Here is a 14,976-nt window from a genome sequence, read left to right as displayed (position 1 = left end):
ACAACTGGAAACGCAAGACCAAGATATTAAACTACAGTTTGTCAAAAGTTAATATCACTTGTACAATTCCTTTCTATTTGTTTTTACAGTTGTACGAAAATAACGTTTTATAAAGTTTTAAAATAAGCTCTATTTAAGAGTGCAAGGTTATAAAAATACTTTTTATTATTAATTATAATTACTAAGAGAACTGGTACGTTGTAAAAATAATAAAATTATGCAAATTTGCATTAAGATCTTCTGCAAAAAATACGAATATATTATATCAACTTAATACAAATCTGTATACATTTATTTACCATTATTCATTTAATTCAAAAAAATAAATATGTTTGATTTTGACCGCCAAACTATTTTCATTTTACGATGAACGCGTTAGATCTTCACATTTGGTATATACCAAAATCGCTGTGCGATATTTCCCCGAGGAAAACGCCTTAGTGTATTTCTCACACCTGCGTTGACAAAGTGATCGTGCAGTTGTTGTTTTCTTTTTGTTGTCGGTCGTTCTTTTGTGTTTGGTGTTTCCGCTCGGAATTCTGCAGCATTTTACAAGTGCTAAATTTCGTGGGCGGCATTCACATTGCAGTGGTAAAACACCCAAAATGCATACAGTTCACATTTAACTGATTGGCTTCATTCGGTTCATTCAATTCGGAGTTCGATTTTCGAAATTCCAATAGCATAAAACTCCCAACAACAACTAAAGTGTGTATCTCTATTTGCGGGTGTGTGAGTGTTTGTGTGGAAGCTAAAGGCAAAGTCACAATTTAAAGCAAAGAAATATTTGCAGATTAATCATTTATTTACTGAGGCATTGTCTTTTAAATTGTTTAAAAGTTAAAGTTTGCGTGTGCTCTTTCCCTATCTATTTCTCTGAGAATCGTTTATTGTATGCCCTTTTCTTTTTGTTTTCCCGAGCGTGGGCATATAAAACCAGTTTTGAGTTTCCTTTTGCCTTTATCTTTATATCGCACATGCTTTGCGAGTGCTAAATGCGTTGAAATCGAATCGAAACCCGAATTGAACACAGAAATGTGTAAAATGCAGTACGCCTTTATGCGCCTGCAACGCATACATAATTAATCCGTAACGAAATTGGCACTACGGCCCCAAAAAAGGGGGCGCTATAAATCGCCAGTGGGAAGAAGTTTATTTTAAAATCCATTTGCCAGTGAAATCAATTCCATTGCAATTGCCGCAAAAGTGTGTAAAAATAATACAAGTTAAATGTGTTAACAGTTATTCGTGGGAAAAAACGCTTCGGTTTTTCATAGCACAACGGTTAAAATCAACAAGCAATCGCCCCCTCTCGCTCCCACCCGGTCTGAAATCCAGTTGAGGTTTAAGGGCCGTTTTCGCCCCCTCCCTTCCTCTTACTCTTCCAACGCCCCCGTAATGCCGCTACTTCTCCTATCGCCTCTCCTCGCACTCCTGCTACTGCTATCCTGCAGTGTGAGCGAGACGGCTGCGGACTACGAAAACACCTGGAACTTCTACTACGAGCGTCCTTGTTGCACTGGAAACGATCAAGGCAACAACAACTACGGAAAACATGGCGCAGGTAACTAACTAAAATAAAAGAACGCGGATTAAAATACATTTGTTAAATAAATGCAAAGTTCGTGTACACTGGTTTTTTATAAGCTCTTGTAAAGGGTACTTTAATTTCCTGTTAAAATTATCAATAGTTCGAGCATTTCCAATCCCATGAAACTTTTACAAAAGTACTAATTTAAATTTTTGTCTCCGAGACTTATTGTCGATGATCTCAATAAAGTCTATAAAAATATTTGACAAAAATAACATCTTAAATCTTGTCAAAAAAAAATACAATAAAAAAAAAATTACCTTCTTAATGGTCACTTTTTAAAGTTTATGTTTTTTTAAGCACAATAAAAATAACAATAAAAAAAATCAGAACAAAGTGTCTCAATTCTTAGACAATAATACTTGAATTTAAGGTAAATAATAAATCAACAGACTTTTTTGATTGTTATGTTTCTTTAAATCATTTAAGTTTTTAGAGGGTATTTGAAGCCTCGGTTCCCGATCATTTTCCATTTCATCCGTTTTTTAACATTTGCCAATATTATTTTTCAATCTTTCAGGCAACAACAAATTTGTAATTTATTTGCCATAATATTCGCACATGTTCTTTGTGCCTTTATTATTTATCTCGTTTGGTTCGATTTCAATTGCACCTCTTTTTTAATGTCGGTTTGGGACATTTTGCATTGCTGGCTTGGAGCATTGTTATTGTTGTTGTTATTTATAATTTGCATTTTAATGCGTTGCATTCATAGTGAATATTGCTGGTCCGTGCAATTGTGAATTGTGGCTATTCATATGCATATTTCATGTTTAAACAAATACCAATAATGTAATCATATTTTTACCATATGCAGTCTCATAATCCACTGAGATAAATCCTGTATGATATATAATTTACTGGGACCCCTTAATACCCGCCCCCGAAAGAACGTTAATACTTTTCCATTTAAATGCGAAATCAAAGTCGATTTCCCTATAGATTTCTTTGCCAAGCTTTGTTCGTTTCGAAGTTTGTCCAGTTTTATTGAGTCATTAAGGCCTTAATGTTATTAAAAAAATTCAACTATGAGATCTAAGAAACAGGTTTTGGAAGCATGTTGGATTTTGCTTAATAATTTTGGGCAGCATTAATTTATCATCTTGAAGTTGATTGAAAAGTTCCCCAGAGTTCAAAGAATGTGTTGGGTTGGTATTAGAACAGCAAAAAGCCATCAGAAGAGAGCGTAGAAAACGTAGTATAAAAAATTAAAATCTCATTTTGACCGGCGAACAACAACTTCGGTTCGGGTCAAGACCAGTAAACATTTTCTAATAGTTCACGTTCCGGAATGCCGGTCATGTACCCCCTGGTCTCTATATCTTTAACTATAAGCTATAAGTGCAGCATAAAACTTCACGTGCCGACAACAACTTTTGGTCCTTGCCGCATGCTGCGCTGTAAAGTCAATAGCTAAGCACTTGCCCCAAAGGAAAACGTGAGGCGATTAGAGAATCGTTCAAGCTGCTTGCGCATACTTTTTCAAGAATTATACAGGAAAATACATATAGAAAAATCGAAAAAATATATACAGAAAGAGCTAAACAGACGGGAATGCTAAACACTGCACCAGATGCACCATATAAACCGATCGCCTAGCCATAAATTAAAACGGTTAAACCACAAAAGCCACCGAACTGAATAACAACAAAACTCTAAAATGTCAACTATAAATTCCCCCGTTGATGCGGAAAATTTATTACATGTTTTTTTTTCCGTCTGTAAATGAAAAAGCACTATTTTTATTGATTTAAATGAAATTAATTGCACTTTATTTTCGGGAAATACTAAATTTATGTCTCTCATGGTATTCCCCATTCTCATTGCCTCGCCCTCATCTTTCACCACCTCCACCACTTCAATTGGTTGACTCAGCGGTTTGACAGATGTTTCTTCGACTCTTTTCCCTAGGTTCTATTTTTATATGGCTTTGTGTCTGCCAGACTGCTCTTTCCTTTATTTTTTCTTCTTTGGGCTCTCACATGAGATATAAAGTCAGCCTGGTGTCTAACATAAGGTGTAATGACTTCATTATAAAGGCCAAACCCATGATTATTGACTCATTGGATCGGCAGGTAGCAAAGGTTTTGTAGGTTTTTAACAGGAACTGCAGGAACCCCGCTGAGCAAAAAAGATGTGAGAAGTAATGAACTTATAGTATTTCACACATCTCAAACCCAATTATTACCAATGCTGGAAGTTCACAAAATAATATTTTGTTTTTGTTTTTAAGTCTTAAAAAAATTATAAACTGCTAATGCGGACTTGTTCAAACGAATTCTTTAGTCGAGTTTAATAAACTTTACTCTCTTAGCTATTATTCTAAAAAAAAAATCGAGATTAAATAAATTTTCATAACAGTCGTTACTCATTTATTTTTAATTTTTGTATATTGCCACAAATAAAGTTAGAGCTTGGGATTAGTAGCTTCAAGCTGTCTGATTTCCTTCTTAACGCAACAACTTAAAGACTGTCTGTGGTCTTTGTCAAACTGAAGGCGCACTGCTGACCCATTAAAACGACAAAAGCGATAAAGGGATAGCAGAGTTCTTGCCCCGGGGCTTTTATATATATTTTTTTTAGAGGGGGTAGCTGGGGTGGGGCTTCAGCTGTGGGTTGCACTTCATCATGGCACTGTCAAAAGCTGTTCACACAGTAGCTCTTATTGAGCCCACCCCTTTGCTGTTGAGCTGGGTGCCCAGGGAGCGGATTTACCTGGCTGTTAGCCTGGAATCGGGCCCAGAACCGGGGAACCACCCAAAGCATGTCAGCACGGAGCTGCATGGAGCTGCTCACAATGGAAAGTTTGCCGCGAAATTGAATTTCAATGCAATGCCCGACACCTACAGCTGCAAGTGGGGCTTAATATTGCTTGGCTGCGAATCGGAACGAACAAGTGCCGAGCAACAAGCAACAAGCGGCTGCAACATCATTAAAAGTGTGTTTAAAACGGACCCTTTGCCCAAGTTTTAGTTGGCCAGCGCGAAAGGAAGGAAAATCACGTTTCGCCTCGGACAACTTTGCTAAGTTCACTTGGAGAAAACAGATTTCTAGAATTGAATCTGAAAAAAAATAGTTTTAAAAGTCAGCAAAGGAATCAGAATGATTGCTCTGGCACTGACGATTGTTATTGTTTTTCGTTTTACTTTCTAGATCTTTTGCAAGTTCATGTTGTTTATTTTAAAAATATTTATAATCTGCAAGTAATAATCTTTATAAAACCTTATTTACTTCTAGCACTATAAATATTTCATTGAATATAATTTTCACAACAATTAACACACATTTTTGTGATATTTTCATTTACAGTTGTTCGTAGGTTTGAAAATATTTTCATCCTTATACTAATTAAAACAATTTTTCTTGAAACTATGTTATGCTTATCCTAATTAAAACAAATTTTCATCATGTTGGCCTGTATTTTATTTTCCAGTGCCCTTTGCCAATGTGAAGTTATGTAACATTCGATTGATAGGTCCCACTTAATGTAGGCGCTGCTGATTACAGCAGAGGAAGTCCGCTTATCGCTCGGAGGGTGAAGGAAAAAATGCGAGAAAACAGAGAACAGAAAGAGGGAAGTGGAGAGGAAGCGGTGGCCGATAGCAAAGTGTCGCAAAATGTTGCAAAAGCAATTAGCACAGGCAACAGGCCAAATGCAATCAATCAACTGAAAATGCAGTTAGGCCACAGATTTTGTCGTTTGCCATAATTCAATCACCTTAAATTGATGCAAACAACTCGCTTAACGTTAATTTCACTTTGCCCATCATTTTAAGGTGAAATTTAATTAAATTTTCATTCACTGCCAGTTTGCCTGCGTGTGTGTGGGCAATGCTGCTGCTTGCTTAATTGACTTAGCCTAAACATGCTGCAGACCAGAATTTGCATTCTCTTTTGTCTGGCCAAAATATGTTGCATATGGCAAGCAACTTGCGGCTTTGTGCGCACTTAAGTGGCAACAAGACTTGCAGCTGGACGTTCTGAATTCATAGCAAATTAAGCGAGCCGCAGAATGTTTTAGTTGTCGAGCAAATTTGCCATAAAGGTGCCGGGGCCAAAAACTACAAAAAATAACATCAATGAAAAAATAACTTGGTGCTAACGAAGTTGGGATTACACTTTCTATTTTAAGGGGCTAGTAATTGTTCAAAATGATATATAAAGCTTAAACTTAATTTTACCCTTGTGTAAGTTTAAATTGCCCGGCTTAAAAACATTTAACATCCAACCTAAATAGTTTGGCTTATTTATTTAAAAGTCAGTTACTGTGTGAAAGTCTAAACTTTCGATGAAAACTATGACTTTCTACTTCAAAATAATAAAATTTCAAAATGCAAAAGACAAAACAATTTATTGAATTTATTTTTTTTTGTGTGTTTGGAGTCTAAAAATTGGACGCATGAAGTTTCATTCAAATGTTAACATACCCTTCGCAAGGGTATACAAAACACGGGTTTAAAAACTATTTAAACCGTTTATGTGGCGCACTCGCACATGGAGCTCATCAAATGAAGTTGCACTGGCAAACTACCTCTACTTCTACCTCGTTTTAACCAAAAATGAAACAGTTACCGCATCCGTATTTTGTTGCCTTTTTGTTGGCAGCTTTTGGGCGATGTCCAGGCCATATACTAGGATACTAGGATGCTGTTGCCATTGCCATTGCAGTTTCTGCTGTTTCCGCTGGTGCTGGTGCTGGTGCTGTTGCTGTTGCTGCTAGTCTGTGTCTAGTGGTGTTTTGACTGCTCTTTTGATGCTTTTTTATGAGTGCGCTCTCCGGGTTTTTTGCATTTTTGCTATTTTGCAACAAAATGAACTTGCGCTGCGCATTGCTGCTGCTGCCATAAAATGAACTAAATTGAGTTGAAAATGTTTCACAAACCTCCCCACAAAACTTCCTGACCCCCTAACTTTTTTCATGGCTGCAGTATAGTGCATGCAGTATTAAAGCTGCAGCCCGAAGCCTTTGGGCATTCAGACAGCGCACAGTGCTGACAATAAGTATATTTACCATGCATATGCGTTTTAATTATATACACAGACAATCAAAAGGAGACAACGCAGGAGTTTGGGCTCCTGGGCCCATGTTGTTGTGTGCAAATGAAATGGCAACCACTTTGGGTAAGCATTTCGGTTTACTCCCCGTCCTCCTGCCCAGAAAATCCTATTCTTCTTTAGCTTTTCTCAACCACACCTCTTCCGCCCCTTTTCAGTTTCAGTTTGCACCACAGGTGCAGACGTCTAGACGGCTTTTCGAGTGCTTAGAGCCGACGTGAATTTCTCATAATTAGCAAAAGCACTGAAATAAGGGGGAATTTTCACCAGGGATATTCTGGCTTGGCATATCAAAACAGGGAAATAAAATAAATGGTTTATTTAACAGAACAATGTGTTGTCATTTTACAAACTGAATCTAAAATTCTAAGTGTATAAGTTCAAATACATTTTTTAATTTAATTCTGTAGAATAGAATCCTATAGACATTTTTTTTTTGAATGATTGATAAGAAATTGTTGAGCATGAAATTTCTTGGCTTTTCTGAATTGTATAATATTTTATACTTTAAGTTTTTAAAAATAATCATTGACAATTTTTTTTTAAATTAACAGTCGCTCGCTTGCTCTGGTAAAAAAAAAATGTTTGTGTTCCTTTTCTGTCGATTAGCCTAACCCGCTTTTCTCTTTTTTCATAATCTCTTTATTGCTAGACTTTTCACTTGGAATGTTGAGCTGAAAAATAACAGAAAATTATCAAAGGAAAATTTTGGTTTTCCTACCTTAAAGATTATTTCCGGCATAGCGAGTAAGAATAAACTAAAAAGTTGCTCCAGGGTATTGATTCGACATAAAAGCCTTGAGTACCGACTACAGTTTGTGTGTCATCTTTTGCGACAAGTTTGGAATTTACCCTAACATCTCAAAGGTAAATGTCAGCCGGGGTTCGTGCACCTGCAACTGACATGGGCGTTTGCGTTTATATGCATATATGTGTGTAGTACCTACATCTGCCTTAAGGCACGGTCAAATGGGCGGATTGAGTGGGTGGCACAACATTAAATTTACAATATGCTCATTGCGATCCCCTCTGCTTCCCTTCTGACCACCACTCGCATTTGATTTGATAATAACGTTTTCGGAAATGTCATTTTCTCCCTTCCAGAAATTGATTTGACTGCCTCATCTTGGCTCTTTTCGCTCCGTTTTGCCACGTGGGGTTGGTCGTAAAAGGCAAACGCATATTTATGAAGAGCATAAAAATTATTGACATGTATGGCGGAGTCATAAATGCTCATACACATAAGCACTCCCCTACTCCTTCCAATGAAAATCCCAAAAGAAAATTGCCAAGCCAAAAAAAATAGGAATATAAAATTCGGCGTTTGTTTCTTTTTCTTTTTTTTTAACGTAACTCAAAGGCAGCTCGTAAATGCAATTTGATTTTGATTGGACTTGGATTAAAAGCAAATAAAGTTCACATCTTAAATGTCAAATTTTGAAAGGATTTTTACAGTTGCCTTTGGGCAAACTTTAGAGGCACTTAGGGGAATTTGGATTGGATTTTTAAAGGGGGCCATAACGCCGATAAGCTAAAAGATATTTTAAAACGACGCAGTGGGAAACAGAAACTTTTTAATATAAACATACTGAAAACTTTTGTTAAATTTATTAATGATAAACGTTTTTTTTGTTTTGTTTTGGAAAAGATTTTATAACGGAGTTAATACAAATAAATCAATGAACTTTAATACAATTTTAAAAGAAATAAAAATACCGAAGCGTGTGAAGAATTTTTTCCAAATACAAGAAAATGAAGCGTGCTTAAACTATTGTCAGCCATTTGCTCATAGTCTATATTGGAAAGCCCTTTTTTACTCACACATAAAGTGCCATAAACCGATTGGATAACCTCAATTCGCTGGAGTTCACGTTCTTTAGTGCCATCAATTTTATGTTAATATTTGCCATATTTTTATTGGCTTAATCCAGTCATGAAATCGTCGCAATATGTTTTTACTGGCTGCCGATGACAATTGGCCCCCATAAACAATTTCGCAAATCGTTGTGCGCCAGAGAGATTTAACCATTTCCGCAGTCTCCATGAAACATTTATAGTTTTCTGGCTCAAAGGCCAAACACGAAATGGACTCCAGAGCTCGCAACTCAATGCGGTCAATTAAGTTGCGTAAATGCAAATTATTTATTAGTTTATTTATGCTTCCTTTGCTGGCCTTTAAGTCGTTCGACGTTTTGCTGGCTTTAAGATGCGAAAATAAAACTCAGAAAAAGGAGTACGCAAAAAAAAAAAGGCAAAGGGAAAAACTCGAAGAAAAAGCAGGAAAGTTCGACAGGCTTTCACAATAAAAATATGTACAAAAGCATTTCAAGCGTACACAAGTCGACTTCCTGTTTGGCAAGGACATTCTATCCGAATTGTGCATGCAAACAAGCATGCGAGTGAACGTATATGTGCGCACTTCTATTGTAGTTGGCCAATGGGTTGCTCGTTGTTCTCCCCTTGCCCCAAAAATATTCACTCGAAATCGGAAATCAAAAATAGCTACATTTCTGCCGGTGGGGTCTTGTGTGTTTCCTTTCCGTATTTACATATTCCATTGTTGAGCATGAGCATAAATCGGATGCCTGTTTGGGTTGTGTTTGGTTTAGTTGCGTTGGCTGGGGTCCTGCCCTTTGTTTGCTCCTTTGCTGACCTCTGTCATACTCTTGGCCATTGTCCGGCGTCCGCTGAGGGGGATAATGCCTCGGTCATCCATATTACTTGAACGACATTTGACACTTTTGGCTGCCGCAGCATCCCGTCGCCCCGTTGGCATTGCCCCTTGCCCCTTGCCACTCTCATAACTCCCATCAGCTCCTTGGCGGCAAAATTAATTGCTGATGATATTGAAGTAGCGATGAGTGACAGGCGGGCAAATACAAATTAGTTTAATTAAAGAACTGTGTGCTCAGCATTTAGCAATAACCACATAACCACACATATACACATCATCCCGATGGGCAAACAATTTGCAGACAAAGCGACGTCACAGAAATTAACATAATACAATACTTATAATTAATGGCTGTTGTTTGCCGGCAGTTTTGGAAGGGCATTTTGATTTTGAATTTGCGCCCTAACTGTGCATATTTTCTGCTTTGCTCTGCGGAAAACTTCAATGTAAATAAACAAGACCATTTTCAAGCTTTCTTTCTGTTCACGAAAATGTCATTTGATTGAAATGGGATATCTATCTGTATCTTTGGCCCCCAGCCGGGGATTCCTGCTCCCGTTTGTCTGTGGGCAGTGCTGTTCGCCGTTCTGTCCGGGAATGAAAACTTTGTTGACACTATCTAGACGCTATGTCCGGTTCACTTAGGGAAAATTTCTTGAGCAAATATTGAGCTTACTTAACGAAAATACTTCCCTTTTCTCCCTTTTTTCCAGATCATGTGCGGGAGTTCAACTGCGGCAAGCTTTACTATCGGACATTCCATATGAACGAAGATCGGGATACGCTCTATGTGGGAGCTATGTAAGTACACAGTTATATTTATATTTAAAAATGTTTTTAATTAGAAAAATCATTAAAGTAAAGGACAGTTTTCGATTCATTCTCGGCTAATAAAAAATTTAATTTATAAAGTAATTCTTGTTTATGGCAGTTGTAAGCCTATTCTCTTAGCCATAAAACGCATATACTCCTCCAACGAAGTACAATTAAATATATATGTTTTTCTCTTTCAGGGATCGCGTATTCCGTGTGAACCTGCAGAACATCTCCTCGTCCAATTGTAATGTAAGTACCGCTGCCATGACTTCGCCTCTGATAATACTAAATGCCTCAAATATGATAATCCTAGAGAACGCTTTTAGGCTAAGTCCCCTTGTCGCCAAAGGTCGCCGAAAGGGGATGTGGCAGGTTGTCCAGGGTCGGACCACAAATCTAACTGACAGCGGTGGAGAAAAATCGTGAAAAGCTTTTGGGCAAAGCAACTTTGCTTGCGGCTGTTGCTGCTCTGTGGCATATTGTTAAAAATTCATTATACGCCATGTTGGCAGTGGGGTGTAGGTCGGGCGGACGGTGTTTGTGTGTGTTTGCCATAGTTTCCAAATGGCCGCTAAGCTTCTTGCTGCTTTTTGTGGCCATAAAGCGCCATCTAAACGTTGTCAGCACAATACACCGGCTTAGCAGCCTTTTAGGCGCACTTCAAATGGCAACAACGACAACGTCGACAGCCACAAATCTTCGATTCCCCAAGCGCAGCATCAGAAAAAAAAATGTTTATTTTAGTTAACCCAAAGGCGCTCGTTCCCCACCAAAAAAAAAAAAGGACCAAAAAACATATTTAATATGCACTCTCTTGTCCGGACATTATGTTCCGGGCGTATTCCCCGAACTGGTTCGGTTCCGCAGGCTCAGGTTTATGCGCGTTGCCCCGAAATTTTTGGGAGGAAGGCCACATACGCGAACTTGCCACAACATTTGCCAGGCAATTCGATTACAGGAAGTGCTACCCCGTGTCTTGCACTTGGTCTTGGGCTTGGGCTTGGGCTGTTTATGAATTTTTGACTTGCAAAAGTTTGTTTTATGAGCGGCGCACACCTGACTTGCTCTGGCTGCTCCTCAGGCTGCGTCCCTCTACTCTACTCTATTCCATTCCATTTCATACCATTCCAAGCGCTACGACGCATCTCCAAGCCGAATCGTAAAAGTCTAAGAGGTTATATTTCCTTGTAGCATGTTCGCCAGCCAGGATACGTCAATATATTTTATGCGGTTAAGTGCGAATACATTCGCCGTGGGCATCATTTGGTTTTGGCCTATACACAGGGAGTTACACTGAGGAAAAGTGGAGAACCTAACGATGAAACTTAGGAATATGATTTTGACTTAAAAAATGGTAATGCATTTAATTTTTTTTGTCATACCCAAGAAGTATTTGGTAGCTAGCTTAATTAGTTGTTCAACAATTTCATAATACATTGTGGTATAATAATATATATATGATTTATATTTTGACCTAAAGCTTGTTTCATTCATTTTAATTCATAATTTTTTATTTAAATTCGTATTTTTTGCTAGAAACAACACACACAAGTTATTAGCCAGCCTATAATTAAATTGTTTGTTTTTTTAAAACAAACTTTACACACTATATGTTCAAATATGCAACTTTCTTGAAATTTAAGAAATAGTTTTTAAATTTTTGAAGATGCTGTTAAAACCTTTTTGAGTGTACCTATCTCAGCTCCTGCACCTGTTTCTCCTCTGGTTCCCTTGCTCCACAACACACTGCTCCCGCTGCTTTATGCGCCAAATGCAAATTCAACTAAATAATACATGATTTTGGTTTTATATGAACGCTCTGCTGCGACTGCCTGCCTCCCAAGTGGGTGGATGGGTGGTAAGGTGGTTGGTTGGAAGGTCGGTGGAAGGGCGATGGTTGGTTGGGTTGCCCTGTGGGTGGGTGGCTGCTGCGTCGGAAATGGAGGTTGGTGCGTGAAAATATTTCGTGTGTGCTTGGGTAACATTACGTGATTTATAAATAAATTTAGTTGAAAGCATTCTGAAGGTGCCACGGACGGCTGCTAGTTGTAGTTTATGCCGCATGTGGCAGACGCAGCCGCCCCTTAACATTTGCAATATAAAATTTTTTTGTGTTTCGGCTTTTTTGAGTAAATTGAATTTTTGAATTGATAGAACTAACACGGCACGTGAGCTTTTAACCTAATAGTTAATGGCCACAGTCGTTGAACCTGCTGAACTCGATTCGATTTGTGCATATATTCAGCTAATTTATCTTTGGTTTACTTCTCGTTTCAGCGGGATGTGATCAACTTGGAACCAACACGCGATGATGTGGTTAGCTGTGTTTCCAAAGGAAAAAGTCAGGTGAGTAAAATGAACAAGCCATGTTATGCTTTTAACTGCTTTCCTTTAAATTCATAAATGTTTACAGTGAATAGCACATCTTAAAAATGTTGTACATATCCATAGCCGCTATTTGTTTGAATTGAAAAATGCAGACAATGTATAAAAATAAAAATTTCAAATCGAAATATAATCCATTACAACCCGTTATTTGTCCTGATTTTAAGCTGCATTCGAATTCATAAGATTTGGATATTTTTTTTCCTTTAAAATGCAAACCACAATTGTTTTACCTTTTCTCGTAAATTCTTGTGCGCTGCACCTTCTTTCTGTATATTCATATATATGTATAGTCACAAATAAATCACATCCCTGCGGAGGTATTTCAGTAACTCGATTGCAGTTTAAAGCCCAGGAAATCCCATCTACTGGCAATGTGGCAGACGCTTCTGTTGCAACTCGTTTATAATGTGACAGCAAATCCTTTCATTCGAAATCAATTTCAAGTTATTCGTGGCAAGAGCAGCAGCAGCAGCAGTTGCATTTTGCACACACACACACACACGCACACGAGCAACATGAAGCCACATGGGCATCCTGCTTAAGTCATCATAAAGCTGCTTGTGTGCCAGTGGCGCTGGTAGTAATTTTTGCAGCGTTTCGTTGCATTGTTGCCAATTGATTTAGCTTCGGCAGCGACGCGTGCTATTGCAATTTGTCCACATTTCTGCCACAAATTCGCTGCTGCATTACGGAACGGAGCACACTCGAAACTATTTCGATATCGTCGCGATTGTGTGACAACACAGATGATGCCCCGTCCCCACAGTAAATTGGAAAATGCGCCCCACAACATTGTCATTGCCTCTTAGTTTGGTCCTTTGTGTTTATGTATCGCAATAATCGATATGTATTTTGCAGATCTTCGACTGCAAGAACCATGTGCGTGTCATCCAGTCAATGGAGCAGGGCGATAGGCTCTATGTGTGCGGCACCAACGCCCACAATCCCAAGGATTATGTTATCTATGTAAGTCGCCCCCCTAGATTGGGAAGCCATTCACCATTCGCCATCTTCCATTCATGGTGCCTTGAATGAAAAGATTGCCACCGACAGTTGACTTTAGATGGCAATCAACAGTTGCTCACTCAGCCTTTGGCATTTGTTCGCAGATAAAGCAACTAAACTAAAGTCAAACACTCGAAGGCAAATCTTTTGTGCCACATTTCGCTTACTCACCCTTTTCCCATCTGCAACTGCAGGCGAATCTGACTCACCTGCCGCGCTCGGAGTATGTGATTGGCGTGGGTCTGGGCATCGCCAAGTGCCCCTACGATCCCCTGGACAACTCGACGGCGATTTATGTGGAGAACGGCAATCCGGGTGGCCTGCCCGGCCTGGTAAGCAAATTGCTCGCATAAACTAAAACTTTCTCGGGCGTTCTCTAACTGAGGCTGTAAATTGCTTTCCTCCAGTACTCGGGCACCAATGCGGAGTTCACCAAAGCGGACACGGTTATTTTCCGCACTGATCTGTATAACACTTCGGCCAAACGCTTGGAATATAAATTCAAAAGGACTCTGAAATACGACTCCAAGTGGTTGGACAGTAAGTATCAACTAGGGGTAATAAGCACAAATCATATGAAGTAAAATGTAATGGCTTAAGTCTTTTGCAAAAAGTTTATTATTTTACCTTTCTAACACACTTTATTAACCATTAGTAAGTAAGCAACTGCACAAGAAAATAAAACAAATATAGTTATTTGAAGTGTGCTTAAATTGGTTATAATTCACAAAAGATTATTTTGAAGTATAATTATCACGTTTTTCGTTATTTTTCTCTTACTTTCAGAGCCAAACTTTGTTGGGTCCTTCGACATCGGGGAGTACGTGTACTTCTTCTTCCGCGAAACAGCCGTGGAATATATCAACTGTGGCAAGGCCGTCTATTCGCGCATCGCCCGCGTGTGCAAGAAGGATGTGGGTGGCAAGAACCTGCTGGCCCACAATTGGGCCACGTACCTCAAGGCACGCCTCAACTGCAGCATCTCCGGCGAATTTCCGTTCTATTTCAACGAGATCCAGTCGGTGTACCAGCTGCCCTCCGACAAGACCCGATTCTTCGCTACTTTCACGACGAGCACTAATGGCCTGATTGGATCTGCCGTATGCAGTTTCCACATTAACGAGATTCAGGCTGCCTTCAACGGTAAGCCCGCCGCCTTTCGAGCGATCCGCCCATCGCGTTGACATGCAATTTTCTCCGCTTGTCCATTGTCCCCCAAGTGGATTTGGGAATGGGTGGTGGGAACTTGAAATTGGAAACAGAAATGGAAGTGGAAGTGGATGTGGAAATGGAAATGGAAATGGCACATGCAACTTATTGGCATGTTTTATTTGCAATCTACACATTTGTTTTATCCATTCGATAGCACTCCCCTCAACTGTGTGCTGAGTGTTTTGTAATTTCAGTAGTTCAGTTCAGTTCAGTTCAGAGTAGACTCGTTGCCGTG

General features: G+C 38.9%; 1 protein-coding gene across 3 annotated transcripts in view; it reads left to right on the top strand.

The window, feature by feature from the left end:
* Nucleotides 1–14,976, top strand: part of LOC108137976 (semaphorin-2A) — a 37,346-nt gene that overhangs the window by 18,763 nt on the left and 3,607 nt on the right. Inside the window, exons 1-9 of one of the 3 annotated variants that reach the window (XM_017259945.2) lie at nucleotides 482–591; nucleotides 1,176–1,564; nucleotides 10,034–10,121; nucleotides 10,334–10,385; nucleotides 12,414–12,482; nucleotides 13,383–13,490; nucleotides 13,724–13,861; nucleotides 13,937–14,069; nucleotides 14,316–14,672. In XM_017259945.2, the coding sequence (XP_017115434.1) occupies nucleotides 1,399–1,564; nucleotides 10,034–10,121; nucleotides 10,334–10,385; nucleotides 12,414–12,482; nucleotides 13,383–13,490; nucleotides 13,724–13,861; nucleotides 13,937–14,069; nucleotides 14,316–14,672 (1,111 nt within the window). In that variant the 5' untranslated portion in view covers nucleotides 482–591; nucleotides 1,176–1,398. Of the gene's footprint in view, nucleotides 1–481; nucleotides 592–1,175; nucleotides 1,565–10,033; nucleotides 10,122–10,333; nucleotides 10,386–12,413; nucleotides 12,483–13,382; nucleotides 13,491–13,723; nucleotides 13,862–13,936; nucleotides 14,070–14,315; nucleotides 14,673–14,976 lie in introns of those variants that run through there. The other 2 variants (XM_017259946.2, XM_041707457.1) reach the window with 2 other exon arrangements.

This window comes from Drosophila elegans, unplaced genomic scaffold, assembly GCF_018152505.1.
Source record: "Drosophila elegans isolate 14027-0461.03 unplaced genomic scaffold, ASM1815250v1 contig_183, whole genome shotgun sequence".
NCBI lineage: Eukaryota > Metazoa > Arthropoda > Insecta > Diptera > Drosophilidae > Drosophila > Drosophila elegans.
The sequence above is the reverse complement of the archived record's forward strand: the minus strand, read 5'-3'. Positions and strand labels throughout refer to the sequence as shown.